A 26203-nucleotide genomic window follows, 5' to 3' on the forward strand; every position below is an offset into this window, starting at 1 on the left:
GAATTATTTTTCTTGTATTAAGAAATAAAGAGATTATTTTTTATATTAGGTTTGGAATTTTGTAATAATTATGTAATAATTGAAAAATAAATTATACTTTCAGATTATTATTATTATATTTTATATGATATATAGGGTGGGCAGAAAGTTTTAAGAGAAGTTATAATTTAAAAAGGAATTATTCTTCTTTTATTAAAAAATAAAGAGGTTATATTTTATACTATGTGATATATAGGATTGAAATTTTAATAAAAATTATGTAATAATTGAAAAATAAATAAAGAAATTATACTTTCAAATTATTATTATATTTTATATGATATGATATATAGGGTGGGCAGAAAATTTTAATATAATTGAAAAAGGAATTATTTTTCTTGTATTAAAAAATAAAGAAGTTATATTTTATATTAGGTTTAGAATTTTGTAATAATTATGTAATAATTGAAAAATAAATTATACTTTCAGATTATTATTATATTTTATATGATATGATATATATAGGGTGGGCAGAAAATTTTAATATAATTTAAAAAAGAATTATTCTTCTTATATTAAAAAATAAAGAAGTTATATTTTATATTAGGTTTGGAATTTTGTAATAATTATGTAATAATTGATAAAGAAATTATACTTTCAGATTATTATTATTATATTTTATATGATATGATATATATATATAGGGTGGGCAGAAAATTTTAATATAATTTAAAAAGGAATTATTCTTCTTATTATATTTTATATGATATAATATATAAGATGGGCTGAAAAATGTAGTGTAATTGAAAAAGGAATTATCTTGCTTGTTAAGAATTAAGATATTTTCAGATTATTATTATAATATATTATAATTATATTATAATTAATATATATATTTTGTATAACACAATATATAGGGTGAATTAAAAATTATAGTGTAATTCTTTTCTCAATTAAACAAAGAAACACAATTTATCTAAATTTATAACTTCAAAGTTAAACTGAAATATCTTTTTATATTCATATTTCTAACTCAATAAACCTTAATCTAATTAATCAATTTTACAAAATATAATAAATTCCTCGCTTTTCATTATTGGAATACACACTTTTGTTTTCATTTTATTCCCTGAATATATCAATAATGCACGAGAACACCTGTACTTCGAACGGTGGCAAAAAATCAAATAAAATTACAAACAATTGTACGTCTCGCATCCGTCTCATTACACTCTCGTTACATTCTCAACACTCGTGCTAGCTTGTTTCACTTATCGCTGCGAGTGGTGAGCTCATAGGGCAGACAGATGTTATTACTGCACACGTTGTAATTAGACGTGTCCACCTTAACGTTCATCGCGGCCCGACACACGCGTAAAAACATTATTATTCCCGTTATAAGTCAACTTTTTCAACGCATAATTTTTCCACAACATTCGAAGTGTTAACAGGGAAGGAAGAAAAAAAAAAATTCACTTATTGAATTCTCGTAATGTAAGTGTTAGAAAATTGAATTTAAAAATTTAAAAGGAGATGCTTAAGAGGAAATAAATGATACAATGGAGCGTCGATTATATATATGTATATATTGGTTCTATGTGGATAATGTATATAAGGAAGGATTTGTAGAAAATTTTTCCAACAATTTTTAATTATGAATAATAAGAGAAATATATTTGCAAATTAATTCTTTTAAGAAACGTTGGTTTAAATATTCATTCGTATTTGAATAATTAAACTTTGGAATAAAACTTTATAATTAATTGATGATTGGATAAGTTAGATTTAGATAATCGATATTTAAATAATTTACATTTGAATAATGTTTGGATAATTCATATTTGGATAATCAATGTTTGGATAATGGATACATTTAGATAGATTTTAGATGACTATAATTGGTATTTATGTAATCTATATTTGGATAATTGACATTTGGATAATTCATATTGTAAGTAATCCACATTTGAACAATTTATGTTTGGATAATTTACATTTGGATAAGAAATTTGCACAATTAATAATAAATTATTTAAATAACTTATATTTGGATAATCAATTTAAATATTATAAGTAATCCACGTTTGAATTTATATTTGAATAAGTAACAGTTTAAATAACTGCACATTTGCATAATTAATAATAAGTTATTTAGATAATTTACATTTGGATAATCAATTTGAATGTTTCATGTTGGAAATAATCCACATTTGAACAATTTATATTTAGATAAGTAACAGTTTTAACTGCACATTTGTATAATTAATAATAAATTATTTAGATAATTTACATTTGGATAATCAATTTAAATATTGTAAGTAATCCACGTTTGAACAATTTATGTTTGGTAATTTAGATAAGTAACAATTTAAATAATTGTACATTTGCATAATTAATAATAGATTATTTAGATAATTTACATTTGGATAAATAACAGTTTAAATAACTGTACATTTGCATAATAATAATAAATTAATAATAAATTATTCAGATAATTTACATTTGGATAATCAATTTGAATATTGCAAGTAATCCACGTTTGAACAATTTATGTTTGGTAATTTACATTTGGATAAATAACAGTTTAAATAACTTTTGCATAATATAACTTTTATAACTTTGCATAATAACTTTAACACATTTGCATAATAATAAATTATTTAGATAATTTACAGTTGGATGATCAATTTGAATGTTTCATATTGTAAGTAATCCGCATTTGAATAATTTATGTTTGGATAATTTACATTTGAATAAGTAATAATTTAAATAACTGCACATTTGCATAATTAATAATAAATTATTTAGATAATTTATATTTGGATGATCAATTTGAATATTGTAAGTAATCCACGTTTGAACAATTTATGTTTGGTAATTTACATTTGAATAAATGACAGTTTTTTAAGTAACAAATAACTGCACATTTGCATAATTAATAATAAATTATTTAGATAATTTATTTGGATAATCAATTTGAATATTGTAAGTAATCCACGTTTGAACAATTTATGTTTGGTAATTTAGATAAGTAACAATTTAAATAACTGCACATTTGCATAATTAATAATAAATTATTTAGATAATTTACATTTGGATAATCAATTTGAATATTGTAAGTAATCCACGTTTGAACAATTTATGTTTGGTAATTTACATTTGAATAAGTGACAGTTTTTTAAGTAACAAATAACTGCACATTTGCATAATCAATAATAAATTATTTAGATAATTCACATTTGGATAATCAATTTGAATATTGTAAGTAATCCACGTTTGAACAATTTATGTTTGGATAAGTAACAATTTAAATAACTGCATAATTAATAATAAATAATTTAGATAATATCCATTACATGGATAATCAATATTTGAATAATATTCAGTAATCCATATTATTGAATGATTCACTTTTAAAGAATATCCCACGTTTGGATAATTCTTATTTGGATGAATGCTTAGTGATCATCATTTGAATAATCAATATTTGGATAACAAACACTTTACTGTGCTCTCTAATGTGAAGATACAGATAGGTACAAAAAAACGATAAATTTGTCAAGCATCATTTATCACATCATTTGTTCCATTTAAATTGAACCCAACTGCATTGTCGTTGCACTGATTCTTCTATTTGACGTTATTAACCGCCTACAGCCGCTTCATCATTTACAGTGTCATTATTCTTGGTGTTTAGAAAGTGAAGAGGATCAATCATCTGAAACAATAGTCTTAGATTTAGACATTTATATTGTATGTATACTGTACACATATTTTCCTTGCGTACATTCATTTTCCAAGGAAATAAAATAAACACAAATATTGTCGATGAATATTCAACAAATATTTATATTGTATTATTATCGTCAAACGTATATGTTTTTTTTAAAAAAATCTACGAGATTTCCACGCGGTGAAAAAAAATTCTTCTGAGCAAAATACATTTCATCCTTTTTTTTTTTAATGTAATTTTCGAAATTACGAAAGTGCGAAAAATTTGAATTATAGCCTTCGTTTATTATTGCTTGGTGTAGCAATAAGTTTTGTAAATAAAGAATAGATAAAACAAAAAAAAAAGAAAAAAAAAACTCGTAATGTACACATACCATTCTTGAGAATAGTATAAATTAATAGCATAAATTACATTTAGAGACTTTAAAACATGACTTGAATCATCGTCAAATATTGACTATATAATGGCCAATTTCATTTTCTTTATAGATTCTTCAATCATTTATCTCTGAAGAAAAAGTCCATCTTACGGATTAATATTAAATTTTACTTTATTAAATTCAATGAAAAATTAATATTTTTCAAAATTTTCCACGTCAAACGTTTAATTACAATATATTTTTTGACTCATAGTTCACTTGTACCTATCAGCTTTTAATGCATGAATAACCTTTATAGGTTATGTGTATAACCTTTTCAGAAATATATTTCTATTCTAATTATTTTTTTCAAGTTTCAATAATTATGAGTAATAATAGTAATTATAATAATAAATAACATAATAAAAACAATATTTAATATTGTACGATAATTTTGATATATTTTTCAATTTTAAAATATTAAAAAATATCATTATATCGAATCTAAAATTTTTCAATACAAACAATAATTTTCAAGTCGAACAACAATTCGTGTTTAAAACTTTCTTTAAGGGATAAAGGTAAAGAAATTAAAAAAAGAAAAAAATATCTTTCTACATACCGATATAAAGTTTAAATCGAACCACCCTCCGTAAAAAATTCCAATAAAAAAAGCAATATTCGACCGCGAAATGAATCGTAGGGATGAAAGGTATTTTCCAATTCGAGACGAATCCCTTAATTTCCCTTTCGAATCTGTTCCAGATCCCCCCGAGTCGGAGGGCCCCTCTCGCAGTCGTTAGCGATGATTCCGCCAACGATGCACGGTCATGAATTCAATCAACCCCTGTCGAGGGTGGTTATGGTCCGTAAAACGGATCAAAGGACTTTCAGTAAGGGTAGGAGGGGCGGGGAGCCTCTGCTGGAAACGGTTACCAGGGAGACCGTCGAGCTTTTCAACGGGGGTCGCGCCGAGAGGAAATACACGTCCGAGACGAGAGACATCGTCACGCCCAAGTCGAACAGGTACGTGTGTTTGTATATATATATATATATATATATATATGCTTGTCATTTTCTCTTGATTACTTGGAATCGAAAGGGAAAAACCGGAGAGAAAGGAAACCAGACTTTCTGAAAATGCAAATGAAGTGGTGCGTTCGACATGTGTACACAAAAAGAGACGTTTCGTTTTCTACGATACTTGAAAAAAAGTTAACGGAAACTTGTTGGTTTCGTTCTTAAATTTATCGACAGCGGCTAGGCATGTTTCCACGTAAATGGTTTACTTTATCGGTAACAATGAACGCGAGAATTCTTCATGATCGGTAACGGAATAGAAAGCATGAGAATTTTTGTTATTCGTATCACGTATCGCGAATGTATCGACATATTCGAGACCAAAAATTGAAAAAAAATTAATATTCCTGATCGGATATTAATTTTCATGAAATAATTAAAAATATAACGAAATCTAAAATTTCTGTACAGAGTATAATTATTTAATATTTTGAACGCAAAAAATAAGGTGGATAAAATTTTTGTTTATCTTTCACTTTTTTTTAGAAAAATTTATGATGAGCGTACGCGTCAACTGTCATAAAATAAGAAATTTTCATGACTCATGGCATATATTGTAGTCTCGAATGTGTTAAACGACCGGTTATTTAATTTATAGTTCATAAACAATCCACGATAATTTATATTGGATAATTATAAATTTAAGAATTTGAAGAAAAAAATCTAATTTTTTTATGTATTACTTTTAAATAAAATTTTTAAAAAATCATAAAATCAAAACTATAAATATTAATCATTAATTTAACCAAGAAATATTGCAATTTATTTAAGTGTTAAGAAAAAACTATAATAATGCTCACTTAAATGTTCGAATACGGATTTAAGTGGGGAGAAATGACTTCTGCGAATTCAATGAAAGAAGAAATGGATATGAGTGAGATATCGATACTCGGTAAACTCGAGACTCAAACCGCAAAGCATCAAATGTTTAGTTCGACACGCTCGAAGACGATTGCAAGCATTCTAAGAATTGGTATGGAGTTTAAGTGAGCAAAAATACTGATGATTAAATGGACAATGTTACAATCGTTTGCAAATTTATTTATATTTTTTATCTTTTAACATATATATATATATATATATATATATATATAAGTTAGAATTAAAAATAACATAAAGAGATAATAGATCATTCATCGAAAAGCAATATAATTGCATAAATAAAGATAAAAAATATATGAAAAAATTTACGAATGATTAAGTTTGTTTGTTTTACTTTTGTGAACATCTTGTTTGGTATACATTTGAAGAGATATATTAATACAAGTGAGCTACTAGATGGCTCTTGAAAATACAATGTTGAACGTACCACTTGATTTGGGTAAGAGTTTGGAATTTGTAATTGATGATTTTATTTTTTTTTCTCTTGATTTGTTTTTTTTTTTTGTAAAAAGTTTGGAATTTTTCTTGGAGAATTTTTGGATGTACAATCGAATTTGTTTAACTCGAAAAATTTTATAAAACTGAAATTTTATTTATTACATGTTTTTCTTATGATAAAATAAATTATTAATTTAAATTATTTATATTTATATTTGAATTTAATATAACCAAAGTCTTCTATTAATCTCTTTTATATGATATTTTAAAATTCATCTAGAAACTTTTGATATATATATATATTAGAATTTGAAATATATATTACAATCTTTTTTTGAAATTTGAGTTACCCAAGTTCGACTGTACATAGCAAGTATATTGTTCTGAACAAATAGAAGATTCTACTAAATGAATCCTCTTAAATGAATTGTTTTTAAGTTAACAAATTTTGTTATTAGCATGTGTAATTTGGAATGGGAGATAATTATTGAATGTCGTTATTCGTTAAAAATTACTCAGATACAAAAATTTCTCTACTACCATTCATTGAATTTATACCAGTTAAATAACAATAAATACATAAAATACATACATAATATCAAATTTGCCAAATTCATGATATAGAACTCGTTCAAAAAAATATGATTCCATAATTCTGAATCCAATTTGTGATGTTGTAATACGTGTACACTATATTCATAACAAAATTTGTCCACAATCATAAAAATTACACATAAACGTATCTTTTTATTTATTTAAAAGATCAAACTTTACTCATCCTTTGGTTCCATTTGCAATTTTCTTACACATATAGATACTTACATATGTACTCGCATATCAAGTGCAAGATGTCCCGAGAGGAAGCTTCAAGATATTATCTTACTAAGGATCAAATAAGGGATGAAACATCGTTTACTTAGGACATGTTGATTTTGAGCTATATATCTGCAATGGAAGACGTATGAGCAAATATTTTCACACTATTTCCATTTTGATTTATCTATGGGAATTTTATTATTTGTTATTTTTCTTGAAAATAATTTTTATTCTTTTAAAAAGAATTTTGTTTTTTTTTTTTTTAGAAACTTTATCTTGTTAAATCTTATGAAAGAGTTTTATTCTCGAGTCTTGAGAGTCTTGTTGAAAACAACTTTTTCAATTGAGAATGATCCATGGCTCAATCAGATCGGCTGACCTTTGGTTTTATTATATTTAATTTATACAACCTTTCTTTTTTTTTTTTTTTTTTACGTAACAGTATAATTTCACAAGATTGATGGTTTTATTAGTTTGTTTACTGTGTATGGTCCTTTTTTTTATTATATGTGTCCAGTGATTACATTTTCAACGTCATTTTTCAAGTGAAAGTATGTCACTGTTTTATTGTTAAATTATCAATGAGTAATTTTTTATTTTTTATAATTTATTAGAAGCTTTAACTGCTTTCCAAAATCAAGAAATTTGACTTAAAATCTCATTCCTTCAATTTCACTTTGATTATCCATTTGATCTTTTGATATTAATCTGAAATATATTTTTTAATAATTAATATTTTCACTTGGGACATCTTGAACAATAGAGTAAATTTAATACAGGGTTTCAAATATGATCTTTTACTGATTTTAATAAAATTAGAGTGATGGTTCTATATCAAATGCAATCATAATTTTCCAATTTTTCAAATTTTTAATTTTGTTGCACGTTGAAAGATTGATAATGTAAATATGATTAAAATCAATATCATTGGAAAATAGTTTTAATGATTTATTCTTTTGAAAAAGATTGAAATTAGAAATAAATAAATTAGGTTAAGTAGGTGAAATAGGTCAAGATTAAGATATTTTTTTTTTTTCTTTAGTGAAAATTCTATTTACCAATTTGAAATTTAAAGTCTGGGAAATCTAAAAAAAAGAATTATCAATTTTAATTTTACTCAAACAGATAAAAGACACATGAAATATTCAAATATTTATTAAATTTATTCAAACATTCATATATTTTAGAAAATGATAATATAATAGACAATGTATTAAGTAATTATAAGATAATCAGGATAAAATAAAAATAGCACAGGTAAGCAAAAAAACTATATAATTTTGAAAAATATAATACATCTTAAAAAATAAAAAAAATAGGATAATGTACGTAGGAATCTAAATATATAATTTAAATAGAATATTTTAATTAATTGAAATCATAAATTACATTTTACTAAAATTATGTCCACGCTCATTAGAGATATTTACAACACTGATATAGAATCATAGCCCTATAAAATTTCGTTGAAATCGTCTTGGGTCACGTGCGAAATCATTGCTGTATAAGTCAAAGGATATTCGCTTTGTGTACATCGTAAATCGTTACCCCTCCTTGTAGTATGCCCTCGCTCAACCTTAACGGAACGAAAAAGAAGGTGGTCGGCTTTGTCGACCAGCTGTCGCCTGAAAGGTATTCACCCATGGTGTAGGCAAAGCCAAACGATTCTAACGAAGCCGAGTGGCGTGAACCAAGCAGCGCTTGGCCAATTCGACGGTGTAAGGGGAAAAGGAAGAAAGAAACATCTTTCGTTTGTTGCACGTCGTCGCGCTTTCCAGGGCTTCGTTAGGGTCGGTGAATGGCCTTAGTTTTAATAATAATGACGTAGGCGGCCAACGCTAAGCCGAGAGAAAGTTTATTTGTCGCGAAGGAATTAAAAGTAACGAGAATTTCAAAAGCGAATCTTTTTTATCGACTGAGAAAGAAAAGTGAAAGGCTGCATGAACTTGACCTTGGAGCAGTGGAGCGTTCTTTTCGAAGTATGAAAGTAATTAAGATCGAGTAGAGAAACATTGGGTGAAAAATATTAAGAATTAGACTTCGGAATCGTATAATTTTGCAATATACGAATAGTGAAATTATTAATTCCATCATTAACTTTCCAACTTTTTCAGATTTTTCTTATAATTAAACGAATATTTGTTTAATGGATAAGAAACGAAATTATAAGATAAAATTACACGATGAGTGCAATGCTATCTGTCTGATTTTGAAATTATCTTTCTAAATGACTAACGAAAAGAACAATTCTGTTCTTCGAATTACGATATTAACTCGATCGAAAAAAGAATCCGAGAAACTTTCTATAAGAAAGCAATTGAAATTATCATAGCATAATTATCACTGAACGCTAACACTTCGTTCCTTCGTCCATGTATTCCAAAAAATTTTTTCGATCTTACTTGTCCGAAAATAGCCAACACAAAATCCAAGTAAATCTTAAAACGAGAACATCTGTTTCAAAAGCAAGTTCCACCGCAAAACTGCTCCTGTCCAATTTTCCAAATTTATATTCGCCAAGAACAATGCCCTCTTCGCAGCGTTTGTGTCGTTCCCTCTCGAACGTTCAAGGGCTAATAAATCGAGAGTCGAGAGAAGGAAAAGAGATGGCGCAATGTTTCTTCTGACCGTGGCCGCGGTCGAGGCGACACCTCGACGGGAAGAAGGAAGTAAAAGCTCGCGAGGGGGGACGTGTGGAGAAGTTTGCGCGTAATTCTTCGTTCTCTCGTGTGTCCCACGCTGCTTTCTCTCGGCTTCTTGTATCGTTACTTCACCGGCTGAACGCTGATACTGTAAATACGCTGAGCTGTTGCGCGACAAAAGGAGCAACGTCGGGGCATTGAAAACGTCGATCCATACAGATCTCGACGTTTTCAATGGAGCGGTTATTCACTGTCGCGCCGCTTTGAATCGTCTCCGTGGTTTAATTGAGTTTGGCGCGTTTGCGTTTAATGCGTACATCCGCGGAGATGCTAAGAAATTTTGCGTTTCAGAAAGCTTTGATCGAGTTTTATTCACTTTTTTTTTCCCTTTTTTTTCACTTCGATATCGATTCAATAGAGTATTAGTACAAGTTGGATATTTTCAATGGAGCGATTATTCACTGTCGTGCCGCTTTGAGTTGGTTAATTAAGTTTGGCGTGTTGCATTCAATATGTGTATCCGCGGAGTTGTTAAGAAATTTTCTGTTTTTCCGGGAAGTTGCTTTGATTGAATTTTATTTTTTATTTTAGCATTTATATTTGAAATATTATTTCTCACCATTTTATTTAAATTTAAAATTTATTAAAATAATTGTAATGACTTATTATTTTTTTTTTATTACTTTTTTAATCGAATAACGGTTTTTAATTTACGAACGAGAAAAATGAAAAAGATAGAAATATTCGAGATACATAATATTTATTAATTCTTCATGAACAATGTATAATTATTCGAAAAAATAATTTTCATTCTTGCTGTGTCATTCATTTCGTATTCATAACGAAGCTATTCATTAATCATATATTGTAAGCAATGCTTCGAAATCAATTATAAATTAAAATTAAAATTTTAATTCCAAACGTTTTTCTTTAGAAAAGAAAACATTCTGGATTTCTTAATATATATTTCAAGAATTTTATACTTCGCTTTCATCGATCCATCTCGACGAAACGTATTCGAATAAATTAATCATTAATATCGATCAATCATTCAAATCAAAAAAAGAATCCTCAGTATCACGGTATTCAGCTCAGGTGGAACACACATCCTGGAAATAGATTCAAAGGCACCTTCACATGCAATATTTCACATTTAGAGACGATCCTCTTTTTCGATCATTTCGATTCGCATGCAAAACGATTTTTTTTTTTTAAACACAAAAACACAAACACGCATGAATAGATTAGAGAAGGATCGATACACGCTTTTTTCCAGCTTTCAGCTTTCAAAAAAAGCTTCCATCCGCGAATTTGTGATCATCGATATCTTATTGATAATTTTCGATATATCGATTTTTTTTATTAAGTTTATAATAAAATTATCAATGTAATAAATTGCAAAAAAAAATTTTATTGTAAAACTATATTGTAATTTATTTTTAAATAATTAATTCTATTATTGATATCTTAACGATATTTTGAAAAAAAATCATTTATTTATCACATTTATAAATAATCATTAACGATAAATTTGAATAAAAAAAAAATAATTTTATCTATTGTCAATGTTTATCGATAACGATATCGATAATCAGAATTCGAAATTTGCTCGAATTCTTGTCGAGACTTGAACGTCGCTCAACACTTGTTTAATTTCGTTTGATTCAGCAGGACGATGAGCGAGAAACAAGGTTGAAGAGAAACGGATGCTAATTTAACACGTTTCCCTGCCGTTCGTGTTTTGCTTGTGTTTCTTATGGAGCTGTTAAAGCCGAGAACTTTTGCTTGGGTATATTTGAAGAAATAATTCGAGGGAATGAATTAACGAATTTTATAAATTGCTTGTTTCTTTTTTTTTTTTTTTTTTATTTTATGTGTAACAAAATCATTTTCTTGATCGTATAAAAATAATATTTTTTGTAACAAAGATTATAGAAATATCCAAGATAATTGTTGACATATGATGATATTCTGTATGTAATAAATATTTTTAATTGCCTATGAATATAAATAAATAATCGAATTAATGATCAAAAAATTTCTATCGATTCACCGAATATTCATTTTTAAAAATAAATTTAATAAATCGATTAGAAAAACAGAGATAAATGTGACAAAATGTGTCGAACATCTGGTGAATCCATATGAATTCGTTTAATGATGATATTCCAACGAATCCTCGAAAGACATATCACGCACATATTGCAGGAACTGTAGACGCTTTAAGAAAAACATACAAGGCCAGTCTGCACGTGGCGATTGCTTGAAACAGCAAAGTATCAGAGATTAAACCTTTTTTCCCTCATAATCAAGTACAAGTTCAACCAATTAAGTGATTTGATATATTACTTTGGAAAATAATTCGATTATTTCGGAAAAATGTTTACGAGTTTGCAAAATGATATTTTAAAAATGGAATACAATTAATCGATAAAATATATTATATTTATAAATCTGAATAAATCAAATGCTAAATTGTTCCAAATTGTATCTCTGAAAAGAATAATTCTTCAAATATACCCAATCAAGTCCGCTTTCAATGCACAATTAATTTGTATACTGCTGTGAATACAAACATTTCAATCACGCTGCTTTCCAGTTGAATCCATAGGGATTTCGGTTAAATCGGTGCTAAGTCACCAGGTGGCAGTAATGTTGGGCAATAGTTCGTTATTCGAATCGATTCTTTTCATCGTTGCTATATTCACTTATTTGTTTGGAAAAGAGAAAAGAACATTTAATCGTAAGAATAATTAAATTACTAAAAAATTTGGTTAAATTTATCTAACGTGAAATAAGTATTGGCATAAATCAAAAATCAATTATTGAAAATAACTGTATCCCAATACTACGCTGCAACTTAACCGTGCAACCATAGATTTTTTGTTTACGAAGGAAAATAGAAGTCGCTTATATCGAACTCGTGCACCGCCTATTACAAGTATCACTGTTGTTTGAAAGACTCATTGTGACTGTGACACGTGATAATTGATTTTCTGAATTTGCAGGTCGAGGACGGATTCGGTGAGATCTAAGTCCCCTTTGACAGCGTCGCCAGCATCTCCAGGGCCGTTGTCGAATTCCTTGCACGGCAGTTTTCACGGAAGTTTAGGAAGCGATGGCATGTCTTGCAGCAGTGCCAGATCATCCTCGGCGTCTCCTGATTCTGCAAGATACACATCCACACCGGTAATATAATATTTATCATCTTATTTTTATATTTGTAATCGTGTCTATAATTGTTAATACATGTCTTTTTGTTAACAAATTATATTATTATATTAACAACGGTTTCTTTCTTTTTATTGCATTAAAAGTAACATGAAGAAAAGACATGACAGGAATTATCTAATTTTACTTATTAACTATAATTTTTGGTTCAATTAATAAAATTGATATAAACAATCTTTACGAAACATTCTCAAAAGGAAATTATTTTGGAAATAATTTTGCAAGTAATCATTCTTTATTATTAAATTCCATTTAAAGTTCATTTTTTCAATCATATTCATTAAATTAAAATTTAATTTTACATAAACATTCTCATCGTTTACCATTATCATATATTAAACGTAATACATACACGCATTATATATACGCATAAACGCACGTGTGTACACAAACCGAAACGAAAATAAACGAACGTGGACAAGTTTCGTAACCGGTTATCGTTTCAAGGGTTAAACGGGCGAAGTAAATCATCGTCACGCGTTCACACGACCACGTGAACGTGCGGACGAGCGATATCGAGGTACATTGGCATCTGTCGATGACTCAGGATCGTTCCCTTTTCGAGAGACGCGTCTAGTGAACGGTTGTCGCGCATAACGCCTCGGGAAATCGTTATTCTCGCTAACGATGACTAATCGAGAATCGAGTTCGAGTACTCCTTCGATCTTTTCGTGCCACGCTTTTGCGCTTTGTATTACTCTGTCGGTATATAGTTCTATCTTCTATTTATTACCCTTCGGTCGTGAATACTTGACGACTGTACGTGTACAGATCGAAGAGAAAGGAGTATAAATAGGAAATTGGCAGGTCGAGAGTTTTCTCGAGGCTCGTTTAGGAAACACCGTATACTTGGTTCGAATCGAGGTTTCTCGTTTTCCGATGACTGGTCATGTTGGACGAGGAAAGTGGAAAATGAACTTGTTTAGATTCAGTTTTCGATTCAAGTTTTTTTTAATACTTAGAGATCGAAATTTGAAGCAGAAAATTTTCTATCATAATAATGATTATTTGTAACTCTTTCATAATAAAAAAAAAAAAACTAAATTAGTTAAAATAATTTTTTCATTTTTGAGGTTATGCAAATCTATGCGAGTATAAGATAGATTCCATATTATTTATTTGATAGATAAATATTGATTATTAAGTATTATAAGCTGTTCAGATTCGTATCTTTTTATATTCACACTTCGAGTGTTGTAAATTGCATGCATAAGAGACACTTGAAATTGATACGTCGATTTATTTTAGCGTTCCTCTGTCTGTAAAAATATATGGATATAGTGGATTATATAATTTTGAAGATTTTTTTTTTTGATAAGATAAATATACTTTATTTTACATTAACATTCTAACGAGAAGAATAAAATAATTTTTTTTTTATAATCTTTCGTTTGTATTTTTATTAATTCACATTACTGGTATTTTTGAACAACACTTATTTATTAAGTGTAACAACGAAGCATCGCTTGACATTTGCACGGAAATAAAAATACGCGACGACCGATCGATATTGCCTTTCGAAAATACATCCGTGAAGTTGGCGCTTCTTCCAAGTATCGACTGATCAAATTAATTGAACATGTCATTAACCATCACATAAAAATTTTCCATTTCATTGATTTAATGTGAAAAATTACACGTATTTATAATCAATTACTCGTCCTTTTATATCAATTGCGAACAAGTCCAAGTTAAAAGAGAAACGCGTGGTTGAAAACTACCGTAAATAGAGAATATGGCGATTTCACGAAAATTTGCTTCCTAATTGTCGTGCTGAAAATGAATTATGTTACAGTGTGCGAGCAGGATGGGAAACATTGGGTAAACTTTCGTCCTGAGACATCGAAAATTATCGACTAAAAGTTATTTTAATTTCATTAAATTTTAAATATATATAAATTTTATCTTTATAAAATTATTTTTTCAAACTTAAATGTTCATAAACATGATATTGACCTAGACTTGATCATTGTTATCGAAGAGTTAATAATCTTCAAACGTTATAAATCTGATGAATCCCATCGATTCATCCTATTAGATTTGTTGATGTTAAATTGAGGTTAAGTATCGATATTTTGGGATTCTGTTCGAATACTTACTATTGAGGGAAAAAAGAAGGAAAAGATTTGTATTTTTTAGTATCCCAAAGCGAAGAGCAGCCATAATTTTTTGCCATTTCAGTACGTTCTTCCCATTGGTTATTCCACATCTAGGTTATTCAAGACGTCGCCGTCTTTATTATCGGGTGCACTCGCGCGATCGCGTGATTTCGCTTTGACCGTGACTTGCACGCGTATGTTATCTACAACGTGTGACGAGAAATATGAAATATTAATAAATGTAAATTGGAATATTGGAAATCTTGAAATCCTTTAAAATTTTTAATTCTCTCAAATTTTCCAATTTTCCAATTTCAAAATATTTTGTATATTTTAACTCGATTTTTTTTTGTAATTTGAAATTTGAAAAATAATTTATGAAATTTAAAGAATTTAGAATTTATTATGATTTTAAGATTTTCGTAATTTTGATATACATTTTTCTAAATATTATTGAATATTTTTGAAAATTGTTAATTAAAAGTATTTTCTTATATGTACACCCTATATATACACTACCAGGAAAACGACCATGATAAAGTCAAGCTTGATTGTTTTTCCTTAATTGTAATAGGCATCATTTCAGCAAATTATAGCATAGAAAGCATTATTTTAAGATGATTTAAGAGAAAGGATTGCAAGCAATTTTGAAAAAGAGTATTATTTGGATTTATAAGTAATTCTCACGTTATAATTATTTTGTGCTATTAAATGTTCATCATACAACATATTCTCTCTTTGTGTTATAGATAACAAAAACTGACACACGTAAACCATCTGTGCGCAGATTGGGTCCCCCTAAGGAATTTATCAACATTTGCCTTGATACGCACAATTTTTATCGCGCGAGGCATGGAGTGCCGCCTCTTCGTCTCAACAAGCAGGTTACTTCCTTTTCATGATAATATTAAATAAACTTAACCAAATATATATATTTAGCTGAATAAATAAAACATCACATTACATTTAATGAGATTAAAAATTCATGAAAATTCACTATTAATTTTGTTAAATTAAAAATTAAAATGATATAAAATAGATTAAAATGAAAAAAATGAATATATTCTTCGTTTTCAGTTATGTAAAACGAGTCAGGACTGGGCTAATATACTGGCAACTAGAGGTAGACTAGAGCATAGGGCAAACACAGATTATGGTGAAAATCTGTATTGTATGTGGAGCTCTAACCCTAAAACTATTGTACACGGTGACGAGCCTGTAAACGAATGGTAAATAATTGAAATTTCTTTTTTTTTTAATTCAAGATGCACAAATAATTTGCAATCTATAAATTATTTATTTTAAACGTAATTATATATCTATCTTGTTCTATCATATATATTTCTGACTATAGGTATGCCGAAGAAGGGCAACATCAATATGGAAAAGAGCCAACCACTCTAAAAACTGGTCATTTCACTCAAGTTGTATGGAAAGATAGTACCGAGTTGGGTGTTGGAATGGCCAGAAACCGAAATGGTGAAGTATACGTCGTCTGTAATTATAATCCGGCTGGAAATTTCTTGGGCAGTTTCACGGAGAACGTTCTACCTCTCGGTGTGAAACCTATAAAAAAAACCTTGCTGGAAGCTCTGCCATATTACACGTTAGACGAACAAGCGTGGCAACAGGAGGCTTTAATTGTTCACAATGAATATAGGAGAAAACATCGTGTTTCAGATTTGAGGTTAAGCGTAGAATTAACGTCTGCCGCTAAGGTATATTTTCCATATAAGAATTATAACAATTATTTAATTCTATTTCAAAAAAAAAAAAAAAGTCTATTTCATTTTCTAAATATCTTCATCAATCTTTATCAAAGAATTGGGAATTCAATCAATTGTAATTTGTCTTGAACACGATCGTGACTTGGCTAGTTTGCAATTGACCGTGCACGCTTGGGTTCAAGAGTAACGCTCGATTACAAATTTTTTCCCCCTATCTTCAGGCGTGGGCGAACACGTTACTGAACACGAACAAGCTGATTCCTCAGACATCGTCTCCGTACGGAGAGAATATCTACTCGATGCAGTGCTCTGATCCAAAGGTGATCGTATCGCCGCGGGAAGTCATTTCGAAGTGGTATGCCGAGAAGAAGGATCACAAATATGGCATAGAGCCAAAGGTTTTAAATACATGTATGTAACACAGCGTGCAAAAACCTATTTACTAATTATCTTTAACGATAAGACTGTTAAAAGAAAAAGTAAAGATATTGTATTAGAAATATTAGCTATTCAATTTTCAATGAACTGAGCGTACTGCAATGAACGTTTAATAAAAATTATTAATTTATATTTTTATATTAAAGAAATAATAAAAATATATGATATATTTTATATTTTTTTACAAGACAATAAATTCTGTGAGAAATTATATGTTCGAATTTTGTTAATTCAATTTACTTTTAATTTATTTGCTTTTTATTGTTTTTCAAAATCTTTTCAATTTCTTTCAAAAATTTCATTTTCTATTCATTTTTTTAAAATACGTAATGTTAAATAATATTAAATTTATAAAAAATTAAATAATATAATTATATAAAATAATTAAAATAATATATAATTTTTCTTTGTTTAGGCCATTTTACACAAATTGTCTGGAAAAATACAACCGAGATGGGTATAGCAATAGCCAAAAAGGATGGAACCTGCGTGGTAGTTGCGTGTTACCATCCGAGGGGTAACATTGTTGGACAATTCACGGAGAACGTGTTGAAGCCTGTAAAGCTGTAGTTAGTCCAATAGACGGATCTATCTACATTTGTCGATATTGTATTTAAACGCTGTATTTATAACTATCGTGCATAGCGAAAAGACAATATACATAATATATGTAAATATAAGAACACAGATGTGCATACACGTAGAATAAAAGAAAACATTCCACGTACTAAACGTAATCAAGACATTTTGTCTGTTTTATTAATTGTCGATATCGCGATTGCATTGTGTTGCAATTCTTAGTAATGATAATTAGACGTGTATGTATCATGATAATGTTTGAGAATCGACTTTCTTTTTGAAAATATTAATTAATTTTATTCTCATTTTGTAAAGGAAGTTAAATTTTGACTTAAAGATTTTTTTTTTTTTTATTTAAATGTAAAATTTTTTTTACCAAGATAAAAATCTTTCTACAGGATAGAAACATTCATTTGGTGCAATGATAGTTTCTTATTTCCTGACATAAATGCTTTTACTATTTTTATTGCTTTTTTTTTTTTTAAATAATTAAGTATAGATTTTTTGTTTGTTGAAACACCGGTAATCAAAAGATGGATTACTAATGAAATAATGATGCTATAATTTCTTACTATAATTTCTTACGAATAAGTAGCGTTAATAAAAAGAAAAAAAAATTGTCAGTGACTGACCGTTCCTTCGCTATTTACCTCAAAACCATGAAGTGAGATACAATTGTAATTTTTCTGACAATACAACTACGGGTAGAATGTAGTATCGAATCTAGAATTCTTGTCATTTAAAAAATACATATTCATTATGTAATATTTTCTTTCTATTTTAAACGAAATAAATTATTCAAGAACTATTTAATATATTTAATATTTATATTGATTAATTTAAATTAATATTTCGATTTTACAAATTATTAAATAAATAATTAAGCATACACATTTTCAAAAATACAGAATAGGAATTTGTAATACAAAGTTTTCAATCCATCTATTTAAATTAATGTATGTTGATGGAATAAATTATACTGCTGAAGTATTAGAAAAGAAAAAAAAGATGTTGCTGCTTTATAATAATTTATTTATAATAAATTTACATGCACGCGTTGTGTGACAATGTGTCACGTGTATATAGATACATTTTCTCTCTGTTTTTCTGCTCTTATTACTTTATTACATACAGCCGTTTGTAACTTCTTTTTTCGTGTGGTCAAATATTAATTTTTATATTCTTATATCGTGAAAATAAATTCTCGACGACATTGAAAACAGTGGTTCTTCGAGATTCGTCATGCTCTCGTTTCGACTAAACGAAAATAATTTTCACCAGAATCTCGGTGCTCTGTAGATCGATCGGGAAAGGGAACATGTTTTACATGTTACAATTACATATGAAACTTTGGAATGGAAATAGTTAGTTTTTTGTATTTTTCGACGATTTTGTACAGTTCTGTTTTTTTTTTTTTTTTAATTAATTGACAAAATGACAATTTTGTGTAATTTTTTTTTTTAATATGCGTGAATAAATTGATAAATCGAGCCAGTGAAAATCGAAAAAAAATTCAAAAAAATTTTATTTTAAATTTTAATAGAATAGAAAGTATCGGATAAAAAATAAAGAAAAGAATAAAACATTCAATTATTACTATTAATTTAACTTGTTGAATTTCTTGTAAAATTCTTTAAGAATATTAAGATTGAAAATCTCTTAGTAATATTTATCAATTGAATTGAAAATCAATTTAAACCAATTATTTTTAAGCACACATTGCATTGTTTGTATAATTATGATGATTGGTTTAATCTAAAATGATTATGATTTTCAATTAAAACGCAAGAAATTCAAAAAGATTTTTCTTTCTTCTGACAAAATACCAATCGGATTATGAAAATAAGAAAATATGACGTTTTGCGTAATATTGTATAGGGAAAAAACGAGAGAAAATTTATATCATCTCAATATCGCAAGTTCGGCAGTTCACTTTACATAATTTTAACTTTCAGAACCCTTACAATAGACATAGAAATCTCAGAAGGAACTTGCGAAGAGGTTATCATCGATTTAAAGATTCACGTAGCATTAAAATTCAAATCAAAATGGTTTGTTCTTTCCTCTTTTCTTATGAAGACATAACAATATTTCTTTTTCTCTGATATATACTCACGTCTTAATATTATCGTAATATTAATTTCCATTGTTAACATAGTGATATATTCGTTTATTTGCACTTCTCTTTTTATCTTACGAATACTAACCTTTATCTTCCAATCTTTTTTTTTTTTAGACTTTGTTTCTTCCTTTTCTTTTTTTTTTTCTTTTTTCGTTTGTTAATAGAAAATTTCCGCTCGAGATTATCATTATTCACGGTTCGTTGCTAATATTTATATAAACGTTAACAGAATCATGGACAATCGCTTTCTTATGTGTCAAACGTATCTAGGTTATTTCACATACAGTCGAAAGCAGTTTTTTATACTTTCACATCGCTTTTTTTCAGGTCGATAATGCATATTAATAATAGTTACTACTCGCTCTCAGGTCACATTTATTTTTGATCGATCCTATGACAATTAATCTATGTACACTGTTCCTGTTTTAATATTTCCTATTCGATTTTTTTTTTCTTATTAAATATAACTCTTTCATAGTTTCTTGTTACTTTTATTGTTTCGTTTTTCGTTTTTATTTCAATCGTTGAATCAATAGAGAGATATAATAAGTAGAATCCTTTTAGTATCGAAAAATACAAGGCTAAATTTTGGTAAATCTCAGGTCAAATTCATCAATATATCCATCAATGTCCTCAAACTTTTAAAAGCTTACATTTCCATTCACTCAAATTTCACATTATATTTCTTTGGTTTTTATATATTGAACTTTTAACACATTCACTGTCAAATCAGTTTTAACAACACAAATTAAAAATTATTCTTTTTAATCTTAATATAGCAACACTTGTTTAAATTCCATTAAGAATCCAAACTATAATTTACGTAGCAGTAACGATATTCTCGTAGAAATATTCACAAACTCGAAAGTGGAGCCCTCTGACAAATGTTTTTCAAGTGAATACTGAAAAACGATCTAATTAATTCTAATGATGGAATTCAAACAAGTATTATTGGATCTATTCCAGAAATGTATATTAATGATGATCTTCACATGACATAAACAAAAAATTTTGTATCATTTATCATATATTTGACAATGAACGTGTTAATACCTAATATTTAATACCTCTCATATCATGTTTAGACTCGAAACATAATACAGAGATCTATAATATCGATCAAATAGACCATTTTTTCTCTTTGTCATTTTTATCTCATTGTTAGATTATAGAAAATCATCATTGATTATCATTTGAAAAATACCACGGCTGCGTTTTCAAATATGTACAAAATTTTACGAGCCAGTATCAATGAAGATGATCGGCGTTCACACACGAGGCAGGTTTCATTACGCTAATCAAATTGAGAAAGACAGAGAGTTAATGAGGAAGAGAAAGTTAAAAAAGCGGAAAACGGGGCCAGAGAAATATTCGAATAAGAGTGTAAAATGTTCGCGCTATCGACGATGCGCTAAGGAAAATTCATTTCCATTCTCGGCTAAATAGTATAACATACATAAATTATAGAGATTGAAGATCGATTCGCTTCATTTTATATATTTTGATATTAATTCTAGATTGTTATTTTGGATCGATAATCTAAAATTTAATTTTAACAAAAGTAATTTTTCAAATGTAAGTAATTTGAAAAATTTGTTAGTTGACAAATTACGAATTTATTAATTTTGATGATTAAATTTAATAAATTCTCTTGTTATTTTTATAAAGTGTTAGGTTAGGATATTTGTTTTTATCACGAATAATTTTTCATTAATTTTTAAATTTTAATATCTTGAGGCATTTTGTGTTTGTGTTGTCAGCATCATCAAAAAATTATATAGTTTCATAATCAATAACTATACAATCGAAGCTGATCTGATCATTAATTGAATCATCAAACGCATTTAGCGAAAGTAGCATCGAAGCAAATATTCGATAAGATGATGTTTGTTGGTCAGAGAAACATGTAAAATTGGTCAAGAAATGATTGCAAATGGCTCGAAGCATCGAGTCAAGAAATATACAGACATCATTTTTTTATTTTCATTCGTCTATCAACGTCTACGTACGTATTCATCTAACTGATTAAACAGATTGTCGAAACTTTGCTTTCTTTTATTTCAACTTTCTCTTTCGTGGTTAAGAACAAACGTTTGATTGAATATTACAAATTCGAAGGATTCTCGTTAAAAGATTTCATTGTTTCGAATTAATCATAATAAGAGAAGAAAAAAATGTGTCTACATAAAAATCTTCGATAAAATATTTCATTTCACGTGGAATCGAGTTTTTAGGTTATAATCATTGCTCGTTTCTCGATTCGATCATTCGGTTGGTTTAAAATCATTTTCTTCTCTATACTGTATAATGATTCTCCATCGATAAGTGATTTCTGTTACTCGCGTGATATGATTTAAAATGGTCATATATTTATATTTATAATCATAATTTATATGATATTATTTTTGTCATAAATTGGTTCTAGTATAAAATTATATTTTCAACCCTCGAACGTGATCCTACATAAGAATTGAGATTTTCACTAGGGAGACGATTCTCTCTTTTACCTATTACTAACTATCTCGAAAACATGTGACGATGAACTTGGAAGAGATTTATTTTATATATTTATAATATAATTTTACATAAATTTTAATAAATATAAAACATATAAATAATATAAATAAGAATTATAATTAAAAATTTGATATCAAGATATATTTATTTGTTTCATAATTGAAAGATTAATAATGAAATAAATTATTTTTATTTTTTTAAAATAAATATTATGAATTTATTTGCAAACAATATAGTAATATCATGCATTTGAAATAATTTTTCAGATTTGATCTTTTTTACTCAATAAAATTTCTAACTATTGTATAAAATTAATCTCTTATCCATCATTACAAGTTTCTTTTCTCTACTGGTTCGATCTCTGGCATATTATTGCATGGATCTAGCATATATTTTGTAATCAATTATATCATTGAAAATTTCGAATCCACGAAAATCGAAATGCCAGAGTCGATTAGAGAGCAAAACGTTTTAAGAACATAGCTTACTATGCACACCATGATTTATATTAAATGAGTATTTTGAAATGAAAGTCGCAACAAATTGTTGAAAATGTATGATCATATTACATACAAATAGGGAATTATTATTAAAACAGTATCGTAATTTCATTGAAACAACTATATGCTTGCTGAACTGGGCATTATTTAAATGAAATTTCTAATTATTTCTATATATTCTTTGTAATCCTTTTAATAATTATGTCTGATAATATCTTTTTTAAATAATAGTTAATATTATTATTTGGTCAGTTAAAATACTTTGTTATTATTTTTCTAGAAAGCTGTCAAAAATTATCATTTTAGATATCAATAAGTATAAAGATAAATACTTTTAAAACAAAAAGATTATCGAAATCATTATCATTTGTCATTTATCGAATTTTTTAATTTAAAACCAATCACGATAATGCAAAATCTGCCCAGTTCTGCTCACATACACAAACGAAAGATTATCAGCATACTGGCGTATCACAATTGCGACTCTACGATGTCGCGTTTAGGTCCCCGATACGGTTTGCGACGAACCATGCCATCGCCGTTAAAGCTAAACTGAAATTACTATAAAGTATAATAGAACGAAGTAAAAAATTCGTTTAAACAGTTCATCTTGTGTTCGTTTATTCCGTCACAATCATCGATACGTATCACTGAAACACCTTGCTCTCCGGCCGCTTTCCAATTACGATCATTATATAATCGTCGTGTCATTATCATCCTTCAGTCCCACTAAAATCGTCGACAATCAGAATGCTGAGAGACAACATCCCACCTAGTGATTTTGACGTGTCATGTGGGAACGCTACAGCCATTTGTTTCGCACCACGCCGGAGAGCCTGCGTCCCCACATAAGGTTATATCATACGATTGTCCCTTGTATATGCTGAAGATCCTGCGTACCACCTTGGATTTGAGGCGATCCTTGTGATCCTAACGGGCCTTGGAGGATTGGTGGATCGTACAATCCGCCTAAAGATCCGCCTAAACAAGGATCGATGTTCGTTCCGAGGGCAGCAGTTAATTCTGGCATAGATGGCAGGCCAACGTCCAATATTCCAGTGTTGCTGGCGCCACCTATTTGAGAACCTTCCTCTGGCGGCGTCACTTCCAGACCGATAGAGCCATTCAGAGCTATTTTGATCGGATTGTGGTTCGATGGATGGGACAACGCACCCAGACCTATATCCTCCAGACTACTCTTTCTTCTACTCATCGTCAATCCCTGTCTTAACGAGTTGCTGCGTCTAAGAAGAATGTCGTCGACCACTCTTAACGAATTGGAACGACCGCGTAGAGTGCCAGCCACCGTTGGACTGTCTGGCAAGGATAAGGAATTCGATTTTGTGGTGCTCAATGGAGGAGCTCTGGGCAGACCAATCCCCGATCCCCGACGACTTCCCGCTCCGGCGCCTGCCAATCCGGCTGACGCTACAGCTGCGCTCATCTGCGATACCAACTGAGCTGAACAGAAACTGATGTTGCTCTTCCGTCTCGAGTTGTGTCGCTCGAAGGTCTTTTGCGCCGAGAATGGACTTGGTCGCACCAGATACACTATATCACCTTCTTCGAGCTTCAGGTCACAACTGGGATTGATGATCACGTAGGACAGGTTGTTTCGTTTCTCGGAGACGTCATCGTAATCGGCCACTGGCAAATTCAAAGATTCCATTCGGGAACGTACTAAATTGGCGATCTCTGCTCTCTCGATCTGCTGGGCATGGTTGTCTCGCGCTTCATCACCAAGGCTCACCGAATACTATTTATAGAAAAAAAAAAAAAAAATAAGATTTTTAGTTTCATATGGAAAAATAAATTTTTTCTGAATATACGGATAATACATTATTAGTGCTTTTCCAAATAGTTGATTGATAATATAATGATGAGATAAATATTATTTTTTACAAATTTTGACATTTTTTTTATACGTTAATTTAGCATTATAATAATCCCATCAAAAATTCTTATCAATCACCATCCCTTTAATGTCAATAATCATCAAAAATTCAAGTGTGAATTTTCTCGATGATCCCATCGAGAGGACACACGTATGCGGTGAAGACGAGCAGAGGATCTTGAGCGTTAGGTCGAAGCCATTGACTGCTTGATAAACACTTGTCATGCGTTCTGCGTTAATAGATGGCGTGTCGACGAGCTTTCATACCAGCATAAGGTAAATCAAGATGTAGAGTATAGCGATAGAGAAATGATTAGACAGAAAGTTTTATTTTAGAGAAAGATAGAGAAAAATAGAAATAGATATGCAGCGTAGACGAGAATTGTACAAAGAGAGAAAAATAATAAATATATACACATAGACAAAAAAGTCGATCAAGAGAAATAATAAACGATGACCAGACAACTTCGACTCTGTACTCACGGCTGAGGCACCTTTGTCGCGAGTGGCGCAATTTGCTAGGCACGAACCTGCCGCCGAATTACGCACCTTGTACGTCACACCGACACCGGCATCGCTCTCCGCGTCTGAGTCGCCCTGCCAAAACGATAAGCAATTCTACTAAGGATAGCCCATCGTTGTCGGAATTTCGCACGCACGCTTGATTGTGCTTTTCATTTCGTTTCGTTTTTATCAGTGTACATGAGATCGACAGTTATTCTGTGGTACGATTCGAATGTATATTCATATTTTGTTGAGTTTACTCCGTCGAAAAAAAAGCGCAGAATATACAAGTTCACAAGATGTTTGATAGACATTTTTTTTTTTTTTTAGTATAAATAGATTTTAATGAAATTGTTAAATATTATAAAATATTTATTATTTTAAAAAATTAAAATTAAAATTTTTATGACGACAGAACGAATAACTTTGAAATAAATATTAGATATTATATGCATTTCATGGTTCTACATTTTTATAAATTTAAATTTCCTAGTTATAAAAAATAAAGATTGTAGATAATAATAAATTATTTGAAGAAATTATTTCATTACTAGAAATAGTTTTCACTGTCCACAATTCATATATATGTTTCAAAAGGATTCATTTACATAAGTTCCTATAGATGTCAATTATTATTATGTCATTTATTTGCTAAAAATCTAAT

General features: G+C 28.9%; 2 protein-coding genes and 1 long non-coding RNA gene across 21 annotated transcripts in view; 1 reads left to right on the plus strand and 2 right to left on the minus strand.

The window, feature by feature from the left end:
* The window catches only part of LOC552244 (probable pathogenesis-related protein CaO19.6200), a 70524-nt gene extending 51714 nt beyond the window's left edge, over positions 1–18810 (plus strand). For 5 of the 9 annotated variants that reach the window (XM_006570943.3, XM_026441333.1, XM_016912606.2 and 2 more), the window contains 8 exons: positions 4836–5096; positions 8847–8918; positions 12937–13117; positions 16008–16142; positions 16336–16487; positions 16613–16976; positions 17207–17396; positions 17839–18810. In XM_006570943.3, the coding sequence (XP_006571006.1) occupies positions 4836–5096; positions 8847–8918; positions 12937–13117; positions 16008–16142; positions 16336–16487; positions 16613–16976; positions 17207–17396; positions 17839–17993 (1510 nt within the window). In that variant the 3' untranslated portion in view covers positions 17994–18810. The remainder of the gene's footprint in view (positions 1–4835; positions 5097–8846; positions 8919–12936; positions 13118–16007; positions 16143–16335; positions 16488–16612; positions 16977–17206; positions 17397–17838) is intronic. The other 4 variants (XM_006570944.3, XM_026441334.1, XM_006570952.3 and 1 more) reach the window with 1 other exon arrangement.
* LOC113218855 lies at positions 14529–15595 on the minus strand. The gene is made up of 2 exons (XR_003304883.1): positions 15259–15595; positions 14529–14932 (listed from the first exon to the last, which is right to left on the minus strand). It is a non-coding gene; the product is annotated as an uncharacterized LOC113218855 (long non-coding RNA).
* A 4950-nt stretch (positions 18811–23760) lies between the features above and the next one.
* LOC413159 (potassium channel subfamily T member 2) overlaps positions 23761–26203 on the minus strand; it is a 140251-nt gene continuing 137808 nt past the window's right edge. For 8 of the 11 annotated variants that reach the window (XM_026441337.1, XM_026441338.1, XM_026441341.1 and 5 more), the window contains 2 exons: positions 25519–25632; positions 23761–24897 (listed from right to left, as the gene is read on the minus strand). In XM_026441337.1, coding sequence (XP_026297122.1) covers positions 24001–24897; positions 25519–25632 — 1011 coding nt within the window. In that variant the 3' untranslated portion in view covers positions 23761–24000. The remainder of the gene's footprint in view (positions 24898–25518; positions 25633–26203) is intronic. The other 3 variants (XM_016912602.2, XM_026441339.1, XM_026441343.1) reach the window with 2 other exon arrangements.

This window comes from Apis mellifera, linkage group LG6 (assembly GCF_003254395.2).
Source record: "Apis mellifera strain DH4 linkage group LG6, Amel_HAv3.1, whole genome shotgun sequence".
NCBI classification, from domain to species: domain Eukaryota; kingdom Metazoa; phylum Arthropoda; class Insecta; order Hymenoptera; family Apidae; genus Apis; species Apis mellifera.